The sequence below is a fragment of the Vanessa cardui genome, chromosome 10, assembly GCF_905220365.1.
Source record: "Vanessa cardui chromosome 10, ilVanCard2.1, whole genome shotgun sequence".
Lineage (NCBI taxonomy): Eukaryota > Metazoa > Arthropoda > Insecta > Lepidoptera > Nymphalidae > Vanessa > Vanessa cardui.
This window is the reverse complement of record NC_061132.1, coordinates 9,965,456-9,993,363: the sequence shown is the minus strand read 5'-3', so window position 1 is coordinate 9,993,363 and position 27,908 is coordinate 9,965,456. Positions and strand designations below refer to the sequence as shown.

The following is a 27,908-nucleotide window of genomic DNA, read 5'->3' as shown; positions in this document are numbered from 1 at the left end:
GAAACACGATATTATTTGTTTTTAATATTTATTTCCTTAAAATAATCCCTATACCTACATAGTTAATTAATTAAAGCAGTTTTCAATAAATACAGTTCTTACTGCACTTGAACCGGTTTTGTTTTCTTAATTTTAAGTTCTTAAAAGTATAATATTCAACAAACACCATTGCTTATCATCTAAATTTGGATCACAGACTCTTATTCTTCAGGGAAGATTTTGTTCATCGGTACTTTGTCGAATATTTTGTTTGTAACGTCTTGGAATACGGAGCTGAGACTTTTTTCGTAGGATTCCTTTAGTTCATTGAAAACAAGTTCCGAATTTTCGTTTAAAAATCTGGAATTAATATAAGGTAATAATTAATAAGCTAAGTTATAAAAAAATGGAGCCCTCTGCTATGAAGTATGGTTTCGACGATATTTAGCAAACAATTTTGGTCAATTCTAATAGATACAAGACATATACATAGGTCGGTTGGTTGAATTAGTTATTTAGTGAAACGCCTAGCGAAACTATAGCTTAAATATTACTTAAGTTATCCGCTAGTAGATGGCGCTTATTGCCACACCAATATTAAAGTGTTTATTATATACTTACAAGTTCATTTGATCTCCAAGCCTTTTGTCGCCATTAAATAAGTTTGAGAATTGCAAAGAAACCTTTTCAGGTATAAATTTAACTTTGTAATCTTTTATATGCATGTATGTCTCTCCATCTTTTTTAATTGGTTCGCCGATCAAATCATGCTTGACAATTAGATTCACTGAGGAAATAATTAGATTATGATACATAATAATTAATGATCGAATGAAATGTGAATGAGAATGTTGTTTAAGTATAGTTTTATCAATACAAGTCTATGTACAATTAATTTAAGTTTCAAAATGTTTTTACTATTCACCGCAAGATGGCGTAACGTGTTGAGAACTATATAAGTAATAGTTTAGTTAATGTTAATTCTACTAGATGTCGTTACTATTTAACTCTTGCAGGTAGTTATTTTATTCGCAATCTATAAAACGAAAAATTAACATACCCATTGTTATATTAGCGACTCCTTTTCCCTGAATTGGTAGAACAAGAATCCTTCCTTTCATCACGTAATCAGCTATAAATTCCATTTTTGGTGTGATAGATTCCGTTCGTAGCCGGTAATGTTTGAGATCGGCTCTGTAAATTGTAAGCATGCAAATTTAAACTTAATAAAAATTGTAAACTATATTAAAACACACAAACACATACTACTATATTAATATACTTAAACATAATTATATAAATAAACTGTAAAAAAAATCAAATTAATTATCCCTATAAATATAGACTATAAAACAAATATTAAGGTTCTTGAAATAATTTATAAATATAACAAAAATGGAAAAAAACGATCTATCAAATTTTTCTATTAGTTCTATAATTAGAGCCAAAAGATTTATTTAATGGTTTTATAGTTGAAAATATTTATGCATAAGTGAGATTAGGGTTGCCAGGTCCTCACATTTGGGTAAAAATTCCGGACATCTTGTCCATTTTTTTATAAAAAGTGTAAAACTGTTTTTCTTTGTCCTAACATTCGGTCGAAAAATCCGGCCGCTTCACATTTTTGAAAAATTTTGGTGTTACTTAAAAAAAATGGAAATTTGGGATTTTCTGATTGCATTTTAAAAAAACAAAAGCAAAATCAACCTAATGTTTCTTTATTATAAATCAGTCTCTAACTCTCTTAATCATCAGTCGTTACATTATAACAAAACAAAAATTATTTGATGATGAAATTGAAAAATCCTACCTAAATCCTAACAGGCCGGATGCCGCTTATTTTGGCCGGACGAGTCCTGCTTTATCCTAACACCTGGCAACCCTAAGTGAGATACGATAATAAGACATTCTCATTTATAACATTAGTATAGAATCTTACTTGTAAGTTGTAAGTATGGAGTCGGTTAAGCCGTGGAGTTTTATTCTTCGGTAGTTCTGTGAGATGACAACCGGCCCCGATCCAGATTCGATGTCCATACCAGATACCAGCAGAGGCTCCAGCGCCGGCACTTTCAGCGCGGGAATACCTGAAATTGTAATCATTAAAATATATAATGATTATAATAGAATTGATGGGAATAGTTTCAACTACCCTTGTTTAGAAATAATAATTTATTAACATAAGAATTAACAACATTAAATGCTTAAATATATACATATATACAAATATGAACTAAAACTATAGTCTGTTCGCGTTAAGAATGCAGTGAGTTGTCATTGTTTACCGACACCTTTGACCAGTCAAATCTTTTCAAATTACAAAGTCAAGTTCACATTGAACAGGTAAAGACATAAGATCGAACGTGATGGTTGTGGATTTAATTAATTATTAACTGATATTTTTATAATTTAAATATTTTTTTTATTATTATTAACTAATATTAAAAATAAATGAATACCACACCACTTTGTAATAATAAAAGTGCGAGAAATGCTGCCATGCTACAAGAAGAAATTGCCATGTGGGATTTAGATAATGTTATGGAACTCGTTGCAGAAAATTATTTTATTATAAACAATAACGACGACAGTAATAGTGTAAGTAATTGTGATTAAAATATTAAGGACTTAATTTCGATTTTTTACGTTAATGTGTACTTTTTAAATTCATTACACTTAGTCTTTAAAACAAATATAATTTGTTGGAATTTTAACACAAATATACATACACCTTTACCCTTCTTTTAAAAAGATTTGATTGGTCAAACAATGACAACTCACTGCATTCTTAACGCGAACAGACTGTAGTTACTGTATAAATATAATATGTTTAGAAATAGCAATGATTGGCTGTTAGAGTGTTATTCATGAATAGAATGAAAGTTTAAACCCGCAATTTCGAGATATCTACTTCCATATTTTTGTAGGACGGGCAAAATAAAAAAAAAACTTTATATTTAATTATTTTTTCCCTGGAATAACCCTCGAATCGAAACCGCCTTGCGGTAACAAGCGGGTGGAAAAAGCTCTGCGGGTTCGTAAGGCCACGTTTGATAACGTGATTATATATTATTTGGGATTCTTGCATAAGAATTTCAAAAATAATTTACGGCTTATTTTTTTTTATTCAACTTTAAAAATTATAATTAGTAGTTATTAATTTAAATTCAAATATTGAATTTAAGAATGCATATTTATGAAAAGTATGAAAAAAAATGTTATGTCATAGTTCATAAGATAGATAATTTCCGTATTTTTTGCCAACGTTATGGCAAAAACCTTGTATATATCTATGGGTAGGTATTCAATCAGACTTCGTCTTAAGGAAAAAAAATGACACTAAAAACTTAAGTATACATTCAACTGCTTCCACGATTTAATGGCTTTTAAGCCTATGCTGAGGTGAAGGCTCTAATCCCAGAATGTTGGTGATACTATGAGAGAACGAAGAAAAACATATCCGGTTAAATATTTCGGACACACTTGAAGGCTTGATCCAATTTTTCAGTAGGAAAACATACATTAACATATGTGTAACCTAGCTACGCTACTATATGTTTAGTCAAGCTCTCCCTATTCCAAATTTAAAACGTCGTTACAAAATTGCATCTAACCATTCGCACAAACTTTCGCGTTTATAATATTAGCAGGAAATATATCGGAAGAAAAACAAAAGCGCATCATATTTTTTTATGTACAACTTAATCTTATTCGTAATTATATTAATGATGTATCCAATATTTTGATGAAATATTTACCAGTCGACGACATCAAGATTCTTCCTGAACATTAATTGATGGGGCTGTCTGAACGGCCATTAATTTTATCGTTTTGATCGCACAATAAGAAAATAAAACATTTTAATGATCAGCTTCTTTCATCCGGAATTGCCTTAAATGTAATGCGATGGTGAAGTCTCAATGGTCAATTTAATTATATGAAAATGACGACAATTTTGTTCATTTATTATTATATATACTTTTTGCTTTATTGTATAAATAACATTAACAAATGAATGAAAATAATGTTAAACAAAATCGACCTGCGCTTATAGTGATCTCAAAATTTGTAGAAACAACTTTCGTTAAATACATTTTAATTTTATGGGACAGATTATAACTTTAAAATAATCACGTAAATACTAGCTATTGATTGATCTTTTAATTTGTATATATATGTACGTTATTCACAATACTATCACATACATACGAAACGTTTTGACCATTGCGTTCTAAACCTGCCGCGAATTATTTAATTATTTTTGTATATTATTGGTGTGTGGTGTGTTAGTGTTTATGAAATTATTTATCTTAGTCTATTAAATGTACCTCATTTATCAACTTATAAAATAAAATATTTTTATAAGGAATTTCATAATTTTTGTAGTAAATATTTCGTTGTTGTCGTGCTTTTTTTACCCGGGAATCATTCGCAACAACTAATAGGTAAAACATTGATATAGATAAAATATATTTGAATTATACGTTTGAAATTATTCGGATGCTTCCTAAGACAATCTAGCAAGGCCATGGCTAGCCATCATGTTTACGAATTTATATAGAGTTCTATGTCATATCAGTGAACATAAAAGGATTGGCGGGTAGACTGAGTTCTGCGGCATTTACGGTCAAAAAAATTAGATTACTTACTGATGTTGATACGGCTCGACTAGTATATTTTAGGTACTTTCACAGTATAATGTCCTACGGTATTATGCTTTGGGGTAACGCAGCCGCTATCCAAACTATATTTGTGCTGCAGAAGAGGGCTATTCGCGCAATCTATAACCTAGGAGCCAAGGAATCATTAAGGTATAGATTTAAAGAAATTAAGATATTGACTGTTGCTTCTCAATACATATTTTGTAATGTTTTGTATGTACGGAAAAATATTAATGTTTTTATGAGAAAATGTGATTCTCATAACATTGGTACAAGGAACAAACACAATCTTGTTACTCCTGTTACTCAACTGCATAGAGTCAGTAACTCTTTTGTGGGGCAATGTATACGCTTCTACAAGAGGATCCCAGAAAGCGTTCAAAATGCTTCTGTTGCCAAATTTAAAAAAAATGTTAAGGAACGCTGGTGTGCAAAAGGTTACTATACAATTAGCGAGTTTATGTTTGATAGCACACCTTGGGAATGAAACGATCGCCTCCTGGCTATTTCTAATCATATACTACTATGTACCTTATAAATTTGACAAAAAAAGAAATAACAGAAAAAAAAGACCCGCTGAGTTTCTTTCGCCGGTTCTTCTCAGGTCAGGGTGTTCCTTTTTCCGAACCGGTGGTAGTGTTTATTTGACAATCAATAAGTAAGTGTAATGCTTTTATATTGAATAAAGGCATTTGAGTTTGAGTTTGAGTGGCGGATTTACCAATAGGCTAAATAGGCGGCAGATTTAGAGGGGCGGCAAACTTAGCCCAAATTTGTCATTATCTTACAGAAATAAAAAAAAAACTTATAATTATATGTATACACATTACGTCCGTAATTCGTATACTCGTAACTACATAGCGGGTTGGAAAAATAATTTAGTAACTGACAGAAATATCACCTAGCTTATAGTCACACTAATAACGGGAAAAAACCGATGTAATGAGGACGATAGAACACAAATCATAAATGTTGCAAAAAAAGTAGGGGCGGCAAAATTAAATGGCCTACTAGCTTACTAGCGGTAGACTTGTCAATACGCCACTGTGTCATACAACAGTCATGTGTTTTTTTTTTAAGATACGTATTAACTTTATTAATTCTATGTAGCCAATTCCTTTTTTTTATGCAATAGGTTGGCGAACAAGCATATGGGCCACCTGATAGTAAGTGGTCACCATCACCCACGGACAATGACGCTGTAAGAAATATTAACTATTCCTTACATCGTCAATGTGCCACCAACCTTGGGAACTAAGATGCTATGTCCCTTGTGCCTGTAGTTACACTGGCTCACTCACCCTTCAAACCGGAACACAACAATACTGCGTACTGTTGTTTAGCGATAGAATGTCTGATGATTGGGTGGTACCTACCCAGGCGGGCTTGCACAAAGCCCTACCACAAAGTAAAGTATTAGTATTCCAAGAACAAGAGAAGAGGAAGACGATAGACGAACTGTTGACATTGAATACACCCGACATTGGACGAGGTCTCCGATAATCTATGATGTTCATTACGAATTCGCGAAAAAATTACGTTTTGCATACGAATGATGTTGTTATCCGAACTTTAGAAATAAATCAAAGTGAATAATCGTCTTAAGGAATAGTGTTGTCTTATAAATAGATATATTTATCTAGCAAAATTTTAGTGCATATTATATTTCTTATGATTTATTTATTATAATATTCAAGTAGATTTTTACGAGCACTTTTGAATCGTCATTTTATAAATTACATTAAGTGAAGCTACCACCGTTTCGGAATGTGGTATCTTCTAACAAAATGGGAAAGAATTTCGTTACTCTTTTTAAAATTTAAAATAGAAAGTTAGTTAAATACAATTATACATGTATGTATACAATATACATATAAAATAAATAATATAAAATAACAGCTTGTAAATTTCCCACTGCTCTAGACCTCTAAGGCTTAGTCTTATCCCAGCTTTTATCGAAATTAGACACATGTAGGTTTCCTCACGATGTTTTCCTTCACCGCCGAGTACGACATGAATTATAAATACAATATACATAATAGATCCATATTAAAATCATATTGAATATGTAAAACCGTAGGTTGTTTACTTACTTCTACGATTAGAATAGCTACAATCGGAAATCTTTGGAATTATCCATTAAAAGGGATTGTCTCATGATTAGAACGTCTTAAACGTCTATCAATACTTAACATATCAACATTCTTGTATAATGTATTACCTATTTCGTGCGATTCCTTTCGAGTTAAGCTTACCTGATCTTTTGTTACGCCGCCGTAGTGTTTTGTTATATAATCTACAATCTTAGTCAATAAACTATCTATCTGAAAATTATAAATATAATTGTGATTTCATAATTGGATATGCTTTTGGATTTTAGAGCTTTCGTCTATGTTAAAATAAAAACTTTGCATATATTATGCGTATAACTTAGAAAGAACTGTGTAAATAAAATAAATTGTATATTGCCTTCAAGAAACAACTAGAAAATTCTTCAACTTCAGAACTGATGTTCATACCATAAAATTGCAGTAAAACATACAAATATTAAAGAAGTATATATATATATATATATATATATATATATATATATATATATATATATATATATATATATATATTTACTTTTACACGAATAATTTCGAGCGAGTCTTGCTCGTATGTTTATGGTGTTGCCGGTGAGAGAGAGGTCGTCGACCTTGACAGCTGATCGCGAAATCTTTCACTCTTTCGAAACGTTCGAACTAGCGTCTTTCTTAATGTTATTTGTGATGTTCAATCGAATGGGCGATGTAAAATGACTAACACAATATAACTACGCATAGTAAAATCGTTACTAATTTTATGAAAACAATAGACTATCTTTACTTGGTAGGGCTTTGTGCAAGCCCGTCTGGGTAGGTACCACCCACTTATCAGTTATTCTACCGCCAAATAACAGTACTCAGTATTGTTGTGTTCCGGTTTGAAGGGTGAGTCAGTGTAACTACAGGCACAAGGGATATAACATCTTAGTTCCCAAGGTTGGTGGCACATTGTTGATGTAAGGAATAGTTAATTGATACAGCGTCATTGTCTATGGGTGATGGTGACCACTTACCATCAGGTGGACCATATGCTCGTCCGCCAACCTATACCATAAAAAAAAGAAAAAAATATCTGGGATGTAAAGTGGCAATAGTCGGATATTGTCAAGTCAAAATTAGACAAAAATCTAGAGTCTAAAAATGACTTAGGAAGTATTCGTTCGTATATTTACTTCCGTGTTGCTTACATACACGATTTCGGATTTCCTGAAAGGATTTTACATTTCTTTGTATTAATATTAAAATTTAAATTCATATATGAAAGAGAGAATAAATGCAATTTGATCAAATTGTGACATTATACAACAGACAGAAGTAAATATGTTTTCCCGTTCTGTATGGATAAAACATTTATGTAGAGATAGCTCCCAAATCTATTACCCAGGTCGTACATTCTCGAGAAAGCACGAGATAAATCTAGATCGAGAGTGCGCGCGCGCCTCGTTTCGATTACTCTCGCTTTTCTTCGTTACGCAATACCGTGTGTATTCTGAAAATCTATCTTACGTATGGTTGTATATAAGTAGGTAATATATAGTTTTAATAATTTTGCTTGATGAGTTGGTTGACTTATGGTATGGTAACGATGTAGATATAAATAAACGCATCAATGGAAAAACGCCTAGGTGAATAAAAGTAAAAGTAAAGTAACAGTTTGTAAATTTCCCACTGCTGGGATAATATAAACAATATAAACAACAAAAAATAAACAATATTTGGCAGTAAATTGACGCGATATCATTGGTTCGCTTAGGTTTGGTTAGATCTTAAGAGAGCTTAATAAATAAAAGAGAGATCACTCCTGATTTGGCGAATACTAAAGAATGGCGCATTAAACGTCGACGAAATTATTAACTAAAGCAGAATGAATGAAGTAAAATAAAATTGGAAATAACTAGTGAAGTGTAATGGTGTTTTATAATAAATAAAGAAATATTAATTGAATTTGGTGTGAGAATGGCTAATAATAATGGATGCATGTATTATTTCGTATGGATAGTTTAATAAACGGAAGTGCTAAGATAAGTTATTCGGTATATCTATACCGAATGCAATGGTATATCTATACCGAAAACAGTAGTAAATCTATACCGAATGCAGTGGTATATCTATACCGAACAACTAAACTGGACCTGGAAATTACCAGGTCCAGTTTAGCGTTACCATATGTATATTAGGAGTATTCATTAAAATTTCCTGTCAAATGGATTATTATATATTTATATTTCGTTTTTTTTTTTTTAAATAAAATAGTTTGACATTTAGTTTTTTTAAACATAGTTTTTGATTTATACCGGTATGTATGTATGTTTAAAATGCACACTTTTCAATTTAAATATAATTGTTTTGTTTTTATAAGATCTTAATATTATGCGATAGATCATTGAGTCATTAATATATTCTTAAAAAAAAACATAACGTCAAACATTTGGTATCGAGTTCAAGATCGTGTCATACGCGGCGTAAATAGGTAGGCCAAGTATATAAAAACTTCCATCACTTAATTTCAGACTTACTGCAAGAATTCTTTAATTGCAAAAAATCGCTAAGCGCCTCATTAACAGAGATTAATTCGTCACTATATAATTTCGATATTTTTTCTGTAATTGTTGTATAATTATTATATAAATAATAATATGCTTGTATTGAGTTTGTGTTATTATTTGAATACATATTAAATAAATTTAAATTAATTGTTATAATGTTAACTGTTTATTTTTAGCATATTGTGCTATTTATTTATATACGATTGTCTATTATAGTACGATTATATATTTATATACGATTACGAATGCTTAACAGATGCAGAAATTTTAACTTATAAATAGTTTGATTTGTAGCTGTATGTATGTAATTTAAAGTTTATATATCAATTATATATAAAAGGATTTTATTGTATTAAAGTTAATAAGATTTTAGAGATCATTTTAAATTGAATAATTATAGAACCTTAATTTAATAGTTTTGCAAATAACTGTTACATTATTAATCACGGAATTCGTCAACCCAATGGAATGAAATACGAAACAAGACTTAGTTATAAATTCAAATATTTACAACTTTTAAAGGCATAAATAAACTCATCTCTACTATTATAGTTATTAAAATCATCTAATAGTACTAAAGACTAAGTGGTCGTAAATTGCGTTAATGTTTTACTTATTGTTTTTTTATATTTGCTTGTTGTATATCTTTAACTGTTTATCTATGTATCTGTTTAAAAGATAGAAAATATGTGTCCAGACGATCATTACCGACTAAACTAGATGCATTAATAATGTGGAAAGCAGAAGATGCTTAAAACCTAGTTGTGTAAGAGGTCGTCGCCCTTGAAAGCAAGTCTTTCACTGCGCATGTGTCGAAACGAACATATCAAACAATCTTTGTTAATCATTCATAATTATATGGAAAATTTTTCATTACTTAACACTCGTATTCGCAATAAATTTGAACTTGAGTTCGGTTTGTTTATATTGCTATATATTCGCTTTCGTGACTGTCATTTGTTTTTTATTGAGGGTTGTGTAAATATTGTGTTATCCTATATAATGTTAACAGGCCTTCTTTGATACTAGTTTGAATACAATAACGTCAATAACGCAGGATCGATCTCTTGGGCTATTGTCGTAGTTATTCTTTGGCTCATAACACAAGCTTTTAGCTTACAAAGAGGGATAAATAGGAATATTATTAATTCGTTAAGGTCCTTGCAAATTCTTTGCAATTATTATTATGTTTAAATATATATTTGTTTTAACATGATCTTTATAAATTTAAATTAGGTACCTATGTAATAGTCATTTGTAGTCTTCTTCAGGGGGGCTAAAACGACTTCTTGGGTATACGAGGGTTAAGAGGAAGGTCAAGGCTTATTACTGATTTGATAAGGTGATCCAGTGAGGTTTCTTGAGGATTGTTACATGGTATTAATTTATGTTTACAGGCGAATAGACCAGCATGTCTTGGGAGCAATTCTACCACAAGTTCACCAACTGACTGCGAGTGGCGAAAAGGGTTTGAAATTTTCTCCGTAAAAAGAAAAGGGACTTTTGCTCAGAAGTAGGACATATGCTGCTACTTTTTACTTTTAATTGTTTTAATAATCTGTGACTCACCTTCTTTCATTCTCCGTAACGCATCAGGCACAGCACTTGTTAAGCATTCGTTGAGTTTGTTGTCTTTCTGCCGACACCGAATGAAGTCGGAAGCTGAAAAAAAAGTTGTTTTATATATAAACTTTTTCTTTTATGAATATTATGATTATTCACAAAAAATATATATAAATGTAATGTAAAATTTTGGAAATTCAGATCGTTAATTTTAATGGGTAACATAATATTGGTATTTATTTAACATTAAAAAAAATCTTTTTTTTTTATTTTCATTTTTTATTCAAAGATTATTTAAAAAAATTACATCAAGAAAAATTAGTTCTCGAAAATGTAAATGGCCGTATTAATGAATGGCCTTAGAATGTTCGTTATCAGCATAAACAACCGAATATATTTTGTATTTTTTATTTAACGAATATGAAACATTATTTATTTAATGAGAATATTATTTTGTAATAGTGTCCTTTTTAATTATAGTTTTGGGTTAAAGATGATTATCAAATATGTAGGTATATTATAATATATTTTTTGGTGACAACACCAGCAGTCTGATAATTGTTTGGGGGCTAATATTGTAAAATTAAATAAAGAACATTCTCAGTTCGTATATTTCTTTTGATTATTATATTATTTTTATTGCATAAATTATTAACAAAACGCGTCTTTTTTTAAAACTTTTTCGTTCCACTGCATCTAAAAACTTTTATCGATAACTTTTTTTTGTGGTATCGATTGAGTAAGGTTCCGTCTACACGGCACATATTTTACCGCCAAATAGCGTTTGTATTATTGTATGTTCAATGTAAAAGATGACTGTCCCAGTGTAGCTGGTAGAAAATTGAAAGGTCTTAATATCTTGTCCCCAATGTTCCCAAGGTCGGTGGTGCATTGGAAATCTATAAAATGGTTAATATTTCTGCCAGTGTCTATGGGCACTGATGACTACTTATCATCAGGTGACCACAAAATTGCCAGTCTGTCAGCCTATTTTAAATCAAAATTCTGTATTTATTTATTTGAATAATATGTATATAATCTGTGAAATCCATCAGCATTAACGATAATATTGCAATTTGTTTAAGAAAGTTTGCGTATGTTTACAAATCTTCAGTTGCAAGAGTGTGTCGCAAGTTAGCCTTCAGCATACGCAGGCGCCGTTCGTAAAAATGTCACAAGCTAATGAAGACAGTGCAGATATTGTAAATAAGGTCCGTAGACTATTTTATAAGAACATAATCACGTGCAGCTTCATTACATAGTATAAAACTCTACTGTATGTCCCTATGTATGCTTAGATCTTTAAATTTACGCAACGGATTTTGATGCGGTTTTTTTTTTATAAATAGAGTGATTCGAAAGGAAGGTTTTTGTATATAATACATGGACATAATAGTAGAGAAACTCAGACTTTTTTAAAAAATTCTAGTGTGATGTCGCAAATAAACAAATTATGTAGTATATTTAGTTCCAGTATTGAACCCATGTGAAACCGGGGCGGGATCGCTAGTACATTATTATGTGGTGACCCGCGTGGCCTAGTGGTTACAAGTCGTGAGTCTTAATCGATAATTCTGGTTTCAATCCCGGAGCAAGCTTAATTTGTATCGCTTTTTAAGCTTCAGTTAAGAAAAATAGTAGGCATATCCTTCAACTTTATATATTAGTTTTGTATATTATTATTTAGGTCTTATGATTTTTCTTTAATATATTTTTTTAATTATTACTTAAATTCAACAGGTAGACAATAAGTTTTATTTTTTTCTTTGTGTGAATGTTTTGTACACCTTTAATTGTCACTCATATCAGGTCCTAATTTTTTTATTTTATCTGTTATTTATAAGTGCTGAATATTTGTGATGTTGATGTACCTTTTAAATAAATAAATAAATAAACTAATTAATTGCTTTGCACCAAATATCATCAAATTCGGTTTAGTTGTTTGGTCGCAAAAACAGAAAGTCAGACCGACAGACACACGTTAGGTTAATTACACATTTATAATTTTAGTATAGATTAAAAAAAAATGTTGTTTGTTTTCTAAGCTTTTAATACTTTTTATAAAAATACCCTATTGCATATAGGTAATAAATATACCAATACGCGTATTTAATAATAGTAATTAAGATTATAAACATAGATTTTTTGTTACGTATAGTGACAATGGTTAAATTATAAAATCCGCACTTATATAATATATACTGACAATAGGTATATAAATATTTATTAATTCCATGTAAACGTAGCTTATAATGACTTAAGTGTTAACATTGAATAAGGAAATCACGCTGTAGAACTGAAGTGCTTCCGTTGACATCTGATTTTTACTAACATAAATAAAAATTTTAACAAAAAGTAAAACCGACTTCAAAAAAACACTATTTAAAAAAATAAATATGCTCTAAAAACTAATAAAATAATTGCGTATTCAATATATTTTTAGAGTCCTTCTAAGTAAATTGAAATAAAAAATATTAGACTACTTAAAAGTCGATTTATGATTGTATGATGTAGTTATAATTATTGCTATATTTGGAATCGGTGTCAGCCAAGAAAACCCTACATCTATCAAAAAACATATATTCTAAATAAAATTCTATTTGTAGATCATCTCTTCCTTAAAGGCAGAGGAAGCCAGCAGTGGGAAATTTACATGCTGTTGTTGTTGTTTAAAAATATGTATTAACTTATTACATTTTTTTTTTATGTGAGGGCGAAACAATTAAATTTTCAACAAGAATTTCTTATGAGACGTAGGTGAGTAGTAAGAACGGATTTTTCAATATTCATCTCCTGAATAGTTCGAGGGATGAAATTCGTAAGATAAATATTATTTCTGATGTTAGAAATTTGAGATAAATCTTAAGCTTTTTTTAAAAATTAGAGAGTTAAATATAGGATGTGAAAGTTGTACCCATGGAAATTTGGAAAATTCGATGTTTCTTTAAAATAAATTATATATATATATATATCTTTTACTCTAATGACATTATACAATTATATATATAATTGTAATGTCAACAGAATAATAATCAATAGTTTTTTCATTTCAATAAAAATTGCTGCTATTTATATGTAAATACATTTATTGTTAAAGATAATTCCACATTAAGTGGATTAGTAATTTAAACGCGTGTAAGGAAATAATAAACAAAGAAAACTTCTAAGCGTCACTATGACATACATACATATGTTAATGATTCATACATAATACGACATGCATACGATTGATTAAGCTTGCAAAACCCTTCTCCATATTCGCTAAGCCTTGGTACTGTAATAATCCTTGTGGGTCACCGGCCACCATTGTTTATGGTGCCGTCTATCACCATAAAAATATTTGAAGGATTATGGCATAAACGTGCAATGGCTAGCTAGTAAAGTTCAAGGAAAAAAAAAATATCTTTTCCAGGAAAAACAAATGTCAGTGTTAAAGGTTAAGTGTTTTTTCTGTTTTAGGAAGAATTATTTGCATAAAGCTGTGTTTCCACAGGCGGAATTCGCAATATTTGTGTTGTGAGCACGCGTTGACGTGATCAAATATTTCCGCAATAAATATTTAACCTTATATTAACAATAATTGATACAATCTTGAGTAATCGGCGATGAATGTCTGGAGGATTGCAATCATATACAAATAAAAAAACACGCCACAAGGAAGCGCATCTCTATTTAGTTTTTTTTGGTATCCTTCAAATATATTCAAAGTTCTAAATGTTTCATGAGTTTGGTAATTATGAACATATTGCTTCTTGTCCGTTGTCATTGTATTTGAGAGCTATTAAACTAAGTAAAGTCCAAGAACTGAAACAGCCATAAAGTATAACAGCATTTGAGTCCGTTTACATTTAAGATCCTTATTAGATAGCAATGAGCCGAGATGGCCCAGTGGTTAGAACGCTTGCATCTTAACCAATGATTACGGGTTGAAACCCAGGCAATCGCCACTGAATACTCATGTGTTTAATTTGTGTTTATAATTCAGACCGTGCTTAGCGGTGAAGGAAATCACAGTGAGGAAACCTGCATGTGTCTAGTTTCATAGAAATTCTGCCACATATGTATTTCACCAAACCGCATTGGAACAGCGTGAATGAATATGTTCCAAACCTTCTCCACAAAGGGAGAGGAGGCCTTACCAGCAGTGGGAAATTTACAGCCATAAAATAAGTTGAACAGCATTTGAGTCCGCTTATATTTAAGATCCTTATTAAATAATGTAGGTACTTGGTCTCTTATTACTTTTTGAATAGAACGGGTTATATCTTGTTTAGTATATTTTTATTGCATTTCTGCAAAAAAACATTACACATATTATATTGTCAGCGTCGAGATGTCGTAATGGATAGATGAGGACCTTGAATGACAGATTGCGGATTTAAATTCGGGTTACGTCTTTTCATTACTTTAAAAGGCTACGATTTACCTCATTTGAAATAAAAGAAAACGGTAAAAATATCATCATTATACCTTATCACACACATACAAATATATATTGCAGATATTTAGTAAGTTTTCTTTGATGAACATATAAAAATATTTAATAAATTATTTATTATATAATATAATAAATAATTATATTAATTTAATAAAATTGGAGTCTGTTTCTTAACATAAACTATTTTTACCTCTATTGCCTGAATGTCTGCTTGTTCCGGCTAATCTTTAAAACGGTTGGACTGATTTTGACAGAGCTTTATGTCAGATAGCTGATATAATAAGGAGTAGCTTAGGCTACAACAAGATTTGTAATTGAATTAAGAATATTTTGATTTGATTCATTATTATTATTGATAAGTCAGGTAGGTGAGAACTTTTTTAGTTTTCTCTTACTTAACCAATATACAAAAAACGTATACTAGAACATGATATACATTACAAAACGGAATAGGATCTGAACGCTTTTGACATTTGACACGTTGGAATGTTTTGTTAGTTTTGACTTTGGACGATATTGGAATTCAGGAATGATTCCATATCATTGATGTCTGGAAATGATGTCAGTTTTACTTAATCAAGCAGAGATGGCCCAGTGAGCAGAGATGGCCCAGTGGTTAGAACGCGTGCATCTTAACCGATGATTGCGGGTTCAAACCCAGGCAAGCACCGCTGATTCATGTGCTTAATTTGTCTTTATAATTCGTTTCGTGCTCAGCGGTGAAGGAAAACATCGTGAGGAAACCTGCATGTGACAAATTTCATAGAAATTCTGCCCACATGTGTATTCCACCAACCAGCATTGGAACAGTTGTTGTTGTTTACTTAACACACATGTAAATTTATCCCTGTCATAAATTAAAATGATTTGTTATTTTCACACAAGTTTGCGTCAATGTTTATTGTAAGACGAGGTGTTAAGTCATTTGCAAATATTTATAAATGATTTATACTTAACATGATCGGTAATTGCATTAAAAAAACACCAATGTCAAATCAAATTTGCATCGCTAAGAATACATTCCGGATATGAAGAAGATAACCATTAGTTTGATTTACGTTTTCAGTGAGGAAATTATTACGAGTAGGCATTTTTATTAATCGTTTTATAAAACTGACAAATATTTTGTTATGTATTGTATATTTGATATTAATTTTGTAGATATTGTTTTTAATTTTGTATTGTAACTAATAAACGTAATAAAATCTAACATTTCTTGAAGTTTTATACCCAATTTATGTGCGTTTAACCAGTCAGTGTGATTGTAGTATAATCTACCTACTTGATCTCCAGGTTTATTTTTGGTAACGAAATTAAATCCATTAGAATATAAAATATAACATAGAATCATTCCATCTGTCATATCATGTTCATATAACAGTTTAGAAATGATTACCTATATGGAAATACCATTATTCATAAAGACTATAAATTTATTATATTTGAAATAAATTATTGACTTTTTCTCGATTTATTTAAAAAAAGAAAGGATTTGAAAATATAATAGTTAGATAAAAATCAAGATACGGTTCAGTAAACGAAAGCTTTTTTTTCAGTTAAAGGGACGCTGATTGAAGAAAAATCCACAATCTATATATATCTTAGTTTGCAAGGCGAATTGACGACTCATAAAATCGGTTTAGAATTTGCAGTATCCAAATGCCAATTATTTTTTGATTACAAAATAAACTTCAAGGATATGAAATGTAATTACATTAAGAAAATATTTCATTGAATTCTATTTTTGCTAAAGAATCCTTGACAAAATGAAACGAATGCTTAAAAGTTGAAAGGCCTTAATATTTATAAAAATAGCAATTGTGCATCTTTTAATTAATTTATAAAAAATATACTTTTAAAATGAAAACTGTTTTAGCTTGATCAAGAATCAATATTTATAGTACTAAAAAGTTATGGTGAGTTGTAAAGCTACTTAGCTACATTGTTAAAGTTAACAACATACAATTAAGAAAATGAATGATATATTTTATTATATTGGTGGTAGGGCTTTGTGCAAGCCCGTCTGGGTAGGTACCACCCACTCATCAGTTATTCTACCGTCAAATAACAGTACTCAATATTGTTGTGTACCGGTTTGAAGGGTGACTGAGCCAGTGTAACTACAGGCACAAGGGACATAACATCTTAGTTCCCAAAGTTGGTGGCTCATTGACGATGTAAGGAATAGTTAATATTTCTTACAGCTTCATTATCTATGGGTGATGATGACCACTTACCATCAGGTGGCCGATATGCTCGTCAACCAACCTATATCACATAAAAAAGAATATTATTATTAGAGTTATTTGGTAGAGCTAATATTTACTTTGGTACTACCAAAACTTTGATTGTAACTTTTGTTTGATTTTTTGTATCTTGGGCCAAGATGGCTTGTTGAGAAGACAATTTATATAATTAGAAGGTTTTGACATCTCTTCAGACATCTATTGCGATCCGTTTTATTGTAAAATACATAGGTGACGTGATCGTTAAAATCTTCCATTGTCTATATAAACTTTTACAATTCAATTTGAGATTATTCGTATCCATTCCATTTTTAAATGATAACCATGCCTCATACACAATAAAAGGCATTGATGAAAACTTTCGTTTTCGAACATTGCGCTAACATTACATAGTATAAAACAAAGTCGCTTTTTCTGTCCCTAAGTCCCTTTGTACGCTTAAATCTTTAAAACTACGAAAGGGATTTTGATGTGGTTTTTTTTAATAGATATTCGAGAGGAAGGTTTTTGTATATAATACATAGATAATATAGTTAAGAAACACTAGATAATTTTAGAAGTTTGCAATGTATTGTTGTAAATTAACAAATTCTGTAGCGTAGTAGTATCAGTATTGCACCCGTGCGAAGCCGGGGCGGGTTGCTAGTAATTAATAAAGGTTGCCAAAACCCGAGCGTATTTTTCTATCGGTTTCCTTCTCAAAGTTGACTTTACCGAGCTGTATAACTCCACCCAGGCAGGTTTTAACGTTATTTTACAATATATTAAATGCAACAAAACGTTTTGGCCTCGTTTTATGTTAGGGAAACAAAATTAAAGGCCGGCGTCACAGCAGACGCGAACAAACGGCGCAATTATTGGTCTCTAATTCTAAATTGTACTTCAGCGGTTAAAATATTAAGACCATGGAGTAATTTATGTATTTATGACTTTAATGTTATTTAATATGTATCATACTAGTTATTGCCCGCAGCTTAACTCGCTTTTAAGGGTGTTGCTTGTTATGTGTTAGGCAAAAACCGAAGGCCACGTCCTTCCTAGAATTTCAAATTTGTTTCACATCAAATTTCATCAAATTCGGTTCGGCGGTATAGGCGTGAAAGGGCAACAGATATATGTAGTTACGGATATAGTTACTTTCACATTTATAATATTAATGTAGATTACGGAACATATAATACCTCGTTTTATTGTCTCTATTAGAGGCAGGAGGGCTGGTTAACTTTGCCATGAGAAATATTCATTTGTTTAATTTCGAAGACAGTCAACGGAACTCTTCAATAAATTACAGAAAATCTATTGGAATTTCTGCCACATTATTGCTATATGATATTGTCGTTTTTTCACACAAGTCTTTTCTAAATGGTTTACCTTATTTAGTGCCAAGTCATGTAACAAACACATAACAATAGTATGAGTAATCTTAAGGTACCGTATAATGTTGGAATTATGCTTATTTATAAATATAACATATTATATAATGTCTTGGCTGTGCATTATCTAATAACTCCGACATTGACATTGAAAACTTAATAAGAAACGTGTTTAAGTAAATATTCTTTCATCGCAAATTTTTGTGCGTAATCTTTGAGAAAACTTTTATATACTTCGAAAAAAATCGATCACATCTTTTGTTTTATTGATAAACAAATCGCACGTTACTACATATTCGAAAAAGACGTAAGTAAGTACATTTGTTTTCAATAAAAAATAGCTATTATGTTAAGTGGAACGTCATCCTAATATTAGAAAGAGATAGCGTTCGCGTAATATCGAAAGTGAATTGTGTAATAAGAAATTACTTCGCGGTGACTGTGTTGCAATTTATTTTGTGATCTTTATGTCGATGACAATAAGGTCGAGAAACAAATTAAACATCTAGCCTTACGGTGTAGTATTACAACTTAGCTGAATATTTTTGTTAGAGTAATTAGAACGTCGTTTCATTGTTGTATAATATAAGCCAAGCTTTTTATGCATTTACCTTCATTTATAGTGTTTGTTATGTGTCTCTAGCGATTTTGTTGTTACTTGAATCGAATGTGACGCATATTAGTATTCTTTTTTTTTCACTTTAATTTGAGAAGACATTTTAGTGATCGAGGTGTAAGAAGGTTGGACTAAGATGAAAAAAAGGTGTCCAGTGTTCAAGCGTTGCGTACACAGACAATATTATGGCTCAATTTAAATTGCGGAAGAGAAGGAAATCAAGCGAATATTTAAAGTGAAATTGTTGATAACATTTTAAACTATATCACTACTGACTATGACTAGGATAAAAATGTAATTGCTATGTGGCGATAAGATCACCAAATTTGTTATTATATAGGCTAGATCCATGTTATATTTATTTCTTTTCTTCGCGTGGTGTACAATAAAGTATAAAGTATTTGAGTAGGTAAGTAATGATGTATTAAGTCGATTTTCCTGACTGACTGCCTATCAGCACAGCACAGATAACTGACTATGACAAGGCTTGGAACATAGTTTTATTTTTGAAAATTGAATGGGGAGAAATTGGAAACTTGGGGTAAAATAAATATTGTAAGTGTCTTTTTCCAAGAATTTTCAATAATTATCCCGAAATCTCGTTAGTGTTCTTGTCACCTGCCATATCGAAGGAATCGATGGAAATTGGCGTGATAACAGTGAAGCGTGAAACGCCAAGATAATATTTAAAAAAAGACGATAAAAAAAATATACGACGACAACTATTCTAAATACTACTACTACTAAATTGATGAAGTAAAATTTATTCAACAAGGCACAATCTTGAAAAACCTTCAGCATTCCTCGACTTTGCTTGTCTTCTTGGGTATTTCTCTCTCTTTCTCCTCAATGAAGGTGTAATTTTATATCTACATAACTTGTCATTGACCTTTTCCATTATTGATGTTTCCATAAAGACGTATACAGCGATGAATCTTAGTTATGGATTATGGACGTAGTATTTCCGTGACTTTATTTATTTATTCAATGCAATTAAATCATAAATGATTTATCTGAATTTTTTTGCTATTCATCCTACTACTATTATAAAGGCGAAAGTTTGTAAGTATGGATGTATGGATGTTTGTTACTCTTTCACGTAAAAACTACTGAATGGATTTGAATGAAACTTTACCACAATATAGCTTATACATCAGAATAACACATAGGCTACAATTTTTGAGATGTGAGATACAATGTGAGGTCGTAAAAAAACACATTTTTTGCGCTTACATTGCAAACGCTGACTGAATCCTACAAGATAGATCAAAACAATGTACTACAGTATTGTACAACTTAAAGAGGTCTACAAAAAAGTCCGTGATGGTGATATGTTTATCTCTTAGGAATAACCCACAATAACCATTTTTTATTCTTTACTTTGTACGAGAAATAATGGCTTATTTACGAAGCGATTTTAAGCGATTACTAGACTAGACGGGACGAACCTGAAGTCCACGCGAACGAAGTCGCGGGCAAAAGCTAGTAATGTGTATATATTTTTTAATTTGATTTGATTACCAAATGCAAGCTACAAAATGTGTCAATTTCATGTCTAACGACATACAGCATGTATAGAAAGAACTATTAAGTGACGAAGGCATCCCTATGTGATAAATAAATAATCGGCGTGCATTAGTGTGACTGAGCGAGTGTCATACTTACAATATTTTTCGGGTCCGTGACACTTAGAAATTTTTTTAGTTTGATTTACTGTATAAATAATTAATTGATTGAACGTGGATATCAACTTAGTAACTGCATAGATCTGTAATCGACTAATTTCCATACTTATAGATATGACATGTAATTGTTCAGTGGTGCAACTCTACACAAAGTAGCCCTTATTACGATAGCTATAAGACTATCTCACTTGACCCACTGAATGAGATTGCCAAACACTTGGAATGTAAAGCGAAGGTCAAAAACCGGTGTTACAATATTTAATAACGATGCAAAAATGCACAGTGGACTTATCAACGCCAGCGACTTTTCCCGCGTAAATGTACGTATTATTGGTACTTAAAAAAATACTAGTGTTCTCTGTGGTCATAATAATACAGATTAAAAATTAAAAAAAAACCTTCTAAGGAGTTAAATAGGTCTTACGTATAAAGGTCTTACAATTTAGAAATAATTGTTAACAATTTTCATACGTCAAAAATGACAGTATACCATAGAAATTATTGATGAAATTACCAATAATTGTCTGCGTCATTAAAGCAACCTATTTCTTCATTAAATTTCAGAGATGGTAAAAGATCTTTCGAGACCTGAACGACCGTGACAGCGATATCTCAGTCAAGATGTTATTTTTGGAGAAAATATTATTTGTATAATAAATAGATAAATATTTTAATTTAAGCAAACGGAAGAAATATCGCAATCAAGAAAATGTTATTGTAATCTCATTTCAACTACATCTGTCAATATTAGGTCATTGATCCATTAAATTTAAGAAAAAGAAATATATTTATAAAAATGTCTAATTCATTTTAATAAAAAATGTTATATTTATAACAGTTTATTACTATAACTGTTCATATTTATTGAGCGCGTAAATCTTTAAGCTTCGCAATTACCTTATTTAATTAGTTTGTATCTAGTAATTCCTCTATACGTTTTTATAAATATAGAAAGCCTTTTATTTTTCGCATAAATTAAAGTCAATTATGATTTACATTATAATTATAACAAGTATTCGCCAGCGACTTCGCTGTTCGGTGTTGGATGTCATGTGTCAGACAAAAAAGTAGCCTATGTCCATGCTTGGAGCTCATGTTTGCTTCATACCAAATTTCATGATATTCAGTTCAACAGTTTGGTCGTGAAAGAGCGACAGACGGACAGACAGAGTCAGATTTATAATATTAATATAGATATTAAGTAATAATGTGGAATAAAGTGAGCCAGTGTAACTACAGGCACAAGGGACATAATATCTTAGTTCCCAAGGTTAGTGGCGCATTGACGATTTAAGGAATAGTTAATACTTCTTACAGGGTCATTGTCTATGGCTAATGGTGACCACTTATCATCAGGTGGCCCATATGCTCGTCCGCTAACCTATACCATACATATAAAAATAATGGGTATAATGTAAATTGGATATGAGTATGAGAAACATGAGTTTAAATTCAATCCAATGAGTAATCTAATAATTTTATAAACATTCTCATTATTTATTCTACCGTAAAACCACAATACTTAGTATTGTTGTATTCCGGTTTGAGTGAGCCATAGTGACAAGAGGCTCAAGGGGCGTTACATCTTAATTCCCTTTGTTATCAGATCCACGCGTGCTGGCTCGCGATGTCACCGCCTAACTGTGACATCTATCCCAACGCTCACAAAGAAATTTGGCAACTCTTTTCTTTTACCAGCACACGTGTTCTCCTCCTCTTATAGCCTGGGTGCCTTAAAACGAGGCGTGAAGAGGCACTTTGCGGGCCGGCATGGCGAGGGTGACTAGTGCAGCTCATTCTTGTTGTGCGTACTAGTCGTCTTCGCGTTTAGATTCCATTTCCACTTACCATCAGGTGGTGTGGAGTCTTTTTTTTACGGTATAGGTTGACGGACAAGCATATGGGCCACCTGATGGTAAGTGGTCACCATCACCCATAGACAATGACGCTGTAAGAAATATTAACTATTCCTTGCCACCAACCTTGGGAACTAATATGTCATGTCCCTTGTGCATGTAGTCATATGTCTAACCGGATATTATAAGAAAATAATAAAAAATAACGAAATATTTAGCCATAAGAGCCATCGTTTATGGAAGTGAGCCCTATGCCCGTATTAATTTAATAAAAATACTATGACCTATGTGAACAAACAATAAGTTATCAAGTTGAAAGCAACAACCTTTGAAGGTTAGCACAGTTAAGGCATCACAATAGCACTTAAACAATCAACAATGCACCGTTTATATTCAGGCAGGCTGCCTGCAAGGACGGACTTTGTAGCCTAAACGTGATAAGCTAAAAATGCATTGATTTGTTTAGGTTTGATATGTATGTGATCAAGGTCCGAATGTTCAAATGGTGAGTGATAAAATAAGAGAGATTTTTATTTCGAGATATTTTTCTACGAAAACCAAATTACGAAATTTTGCAGATATATTGTTTTATTACAGAAGATATCTTTTTTGCTGATTTGCATCGGGTAAGTTTAGTCACCAGTACCTTGCTTATGAGAAGGAAATACATAGGATTATTTTTTATTCTGATAAAAAAAGTTTCAAAAGCAGTTGACATTATCTATGGAGTATATTTTTCCGAAAGTATGTAGATGCACAAGACGTAAGGATAATCTTTTAACGCAATTTTTTTGTCAACGCAAATTAACAAATCCTTTTTTGGATAAGGTATTCTTTTCTATCACTTTAAAATTTCCGATTTGAAAATTTAAATAATTAAAAAAAAATACATTAGCAAAAACCAAATATAAAACATATATTATGCAGCTATACAGGGTTACATAGATGATAGAAAGGCGTGGAGCTAATACTTAAGACATCAGATAAACTTGCTGTATTTGCTCAATCAACGAGGTATTATTACAAATCATAGAATTACATCTAAGTACATTGATCAAGGTTTGATGCATGGATAATGTATAATAGCATTTCTTTACGGAAACCTCTAGAATATCAATGGGGACCTCACTCATTGCTTCCGCGTCGTAATAGAAACGTGTTTTGTATTTATTACACCTATTTTCTTTACTTAATCCATCGAGTTCCTCTATGCCTATATATGTAACATTTAAATAATTTACGTTACATGATGAAAAGTTTATTTCGTAAAAATAGTTTATGTATTTTTAGTAACGCTTTTTTGAATGATATAAATAATAATAAATACTTCCAAACTTTACGTCAGTGGTCGATGTATTCATGTTAATATAAATAAAGTTAGTATAGAATATAGATCAATTATTCGTTGTATTAGCTTTGCAATCTCGTTAAATCCTGGTTGGAAAAATAACATATGTGGGGTTTTTTGTCAAGAAAAACATAGTACCAGTTTGTTGGATGCAAAAAGGGTTACACTGAAGAGGCATGGGAGACTCCGAACGCTCTTGAAACCGTTACAGCGCTTAAAATCTTCCTGGTCTAAATAAACTTACGATTTATGCATAAATATCTACAGTGCAGTTCACTTGACCATTGCCTTAGTTTCAAACAGAAAATCATCAATTTATTTTATATTGAATAGGTATGGTTGCTGTATCTCATTTTTTTATCATATTATTTTTTTACTTCTGTAAATTTACGTCACTCAAAAATCTTTTTATTGTACTTAAAGCATTAAAGTATTCAATATTGTACAACTAAGTATTTTCAGTATTGTAATAAAAACCGCTTTAAGTTTCACTTGATATTAAAAATATTTACTAGATTTTAAGTAGAGGAATCATTTTAAACGTTTTTACTAAAAATAAAACCAAAATAAAGAGTGTATTGAGTGTATGTATTTTATAATTTACTTCGCCATATTTTGAATTATTGCATTTACAAGTTATATTATCCTGGCAGCAGAATTTACCTAAGTGCTAAATTGTGGTAATCGTTGTAATAAACTCGCAATATTCTAATCACAACTATCAGTAGCTTTTAAAATAGTCGTTAATGACAGAAATAATTATAAAATAGAATAACTCAAATTACCAGTGTTCTTTCGAGCAAGAAATTAATTTGCACGTTTCGAACATATTTTTTCTTGATACCAACTACTACTACCAAACAGAGTGATAATCTTTTTCGGACCGATTCTTCCCCGGCCATTCATCTCAAGTGAGACTACATAGAATATATATTATAATGCAAAATTATGTACGCAAATGCAGGTGTATTATATAGAATAAAATCACTTTCATAATCCGACGAGTACGCACTTCCAAATTCAAGTCTGGCTGATATTGAGAATTATTCGATACAAAAACTTACTATCAGGGTTCTATGGCTTTTTTATGTTATATATTTGCAAACGAGCAGGAGGCTCACCTGATGGAAATTACCACTGCCCATGGATATTTGCAACACCAGAGGGCAAAGATACGATCTCTTCTTGAAGGAAGTTGTATCGGTTCGAAAAAACCGGCAAAAGCTGGTTCCACAGAGTGGTTACGTGAGGCAGAAAATATCTTAAAAATCGCGCTGTAGTGGTTTTTTTAATTTCTAGAAGTTAGTCAACAATCAAAGTAAATAGATTTATGAGCATAGGAGAAAATGGATTACGTTACCTCTCCTCCGGACCTGATGCCTGTTATACAATTCTACCAAAGCTAAAATCGCAAGTAAGAGTAGACTTGTTATTCCTGTTCATAATATACTTTGACCTATTCTACCATCTACGTATAATTTTCACACGCATCCGGCACGATGTCTAATGAACCGAAACACATTACGTAAAATGTGTTATTAGATATTTCTTATGCATTTGTTACGTTCGCATTTCCTGCGCATAATTGATCGTAAGAAAAATATTTTGTAATTATATAAATTTTCCAATATAAAAACAATTATTTTTGTATCATCCGACTTCAAGAGTATTTAAGCTTTCATTGCATAATAGATAATTTAAAGGAAAGCATCTTAATTGTCAAGAAAAATAATTAAATAGCTCCAAATAGGTAGTATAAGTTATCTGTGGTACCTACTTTAAGTGGTTAAAAGTTTACTTGAATTTAAAAACGTTTTGTTAAGCTTGAAAAGTTTAATACTATATTTCGTTTTGTTTTGCATACATGCGAATTTCCTCATGTGTCTGCCGTGCATTATAAACACAAATTAGGCACATGAAAATGTACTCGTCTGCGATTGCACCTGCAATGATCGAGCTGAGTTGGCGCTGGTTAGAATAAATAAACTAAACGTAGAATAATATATGATAATTCATTCTGTAATTATATGTTCACGTGCTTGATATATTATGTGTATTCCCATGAATATTGTATGTAACCGGACGTAGTTAACATCTACTAAGATTTACTTTAATTTAATAAATATTATGTGTACGTAATCATGTTGCTTTTTAATGGTATATTTTATTTATGTTATGGCTATTCAATGAAATAGTTAAGTGAAAAGATATCAGGAAAAAAACCGCATTTACATTATGAGCTCTTTCCAGCTTTCCTTCTAAAAGAGGCCTATGTTCAGCAGTGGATATTTATAGGTTGTCGCATTTTGTTTAAAAAAATAAAAATGTTGTTCTATTTATTTAATTTATATACCTTATTATTATTTTTAATTGCCAGTTAATGTTTTAAATAATTAACAAAAATATTATTTAAACTAAATGCAACATTCCTATGTTATTTTTTACATTTGTCACATTTTTTAAATAATAATAAAGGGTTTATTTTTAGTATGGTCATGAATTGTCAGATTGTCATTTTAAAATTATATTATATACTGGCAATATTACACATATTTATTTAATTTTTAATTACATTGTTAATCTATTTTAAATATAATTTGAAATTTTCGCAAATGTAAAAACACCTTAATCTAGTATATTATCTTATATACTAGATTTAGGAACTCATTTAGATAAGTAAGCACGTCTTGAATTAAACATTTTCTTTTAAGAGTGCGTTAGTTATGTTTCTTGACGTAGATCACGCTTTAATCTAAATAAAATCGTTGCTTATAAACAACTATAGTAAAAGCAGAAAAGGTATGCTTTCACAAATAAAACTTTCATATTATTAAAATATACGTGTTTTGAGGGGTCTTTGAAAATATTTATCATGTATTTTTAGTATTGTACTGTATTTTTGGTATTAAAATAGTATGGTTCATATTCATTATGCCAATGTTAATGTTTTTGACAATATATTTCTCAACAAACCGCAACTACCTTCACCTCATAAAATAACATAAAATTACTTACGCAATACATTCTCAGCGATCACTAACGTTAACGGAGCGAAGAGAAAAATTAAAAACATTTTTATCACTGTAAACCTTTTTGGAGGTACTTTAAAAAAAAAAAGAAAAAAAAGTGAGTGCGCTCGCAGCGTCCGTTATGAACTGAGTTCGCGCGCAATTGTCTCTCGTATATATTTATTTTTCGCGCTCCGATTGCAGAATGTTTGACGATCGGTACAAACGAGTTCTTGTGAGATATTGATGTGACATGTTTCGACAATGGATGCAACTCGTTACCCTACGTCACACTTGAGACGAAATCTAATATTTAACGGAGTAATGCTCGTCAAGTGTTTAACTAAAATTTTCATAATATTCAAATCTTAAAACATCGCCTATCGATGAATGAGAAATATTCAAATGATATCATCATTTTTTTATATGCTTGTTTGTAATGTTAAGCACTGCCTGGAAAATATTTTTTCCGCGCGGCTTTACCCGCTTAACTTCACTTTTC

General features: G+C 30.9%; 1 protein-coding gene across 1 annotated transcript; it reads right to left on the bottom strand.

The window, feature by feature from the left end:
- Nucleotides 1–11: 11 nt before the first annotated feature.
- Nucleotides 12–27,649, bottom strand: LOC124533215 (protein takeout-like). Its single transcript, XM_047108407.1, has 6 exons — nucleotides 27,414–27,649; nucleotides 10,843–10,935; nucleotides 1,919–2,066; nucleotides 1,040–1,173; nucleotides 601–766; nucleotides 12–339 (listed from the first exon to the last, which is right to left on the bottom strand). The coding sequence occupies exons 1-6, from the start codon at nucleotides 27,469–27,471 to the stop codon at nucleotides 201–203; spliced, it is 738 nt and encodes a 245-aa protein (XP_046964363.1). The 5' UTR covers nucleotides 27,472–27,649; the 3' UTR covers nucleotides 12–200.
- Nucleotides 27,650–27,908: the final 259 nt, after the last annotated feature.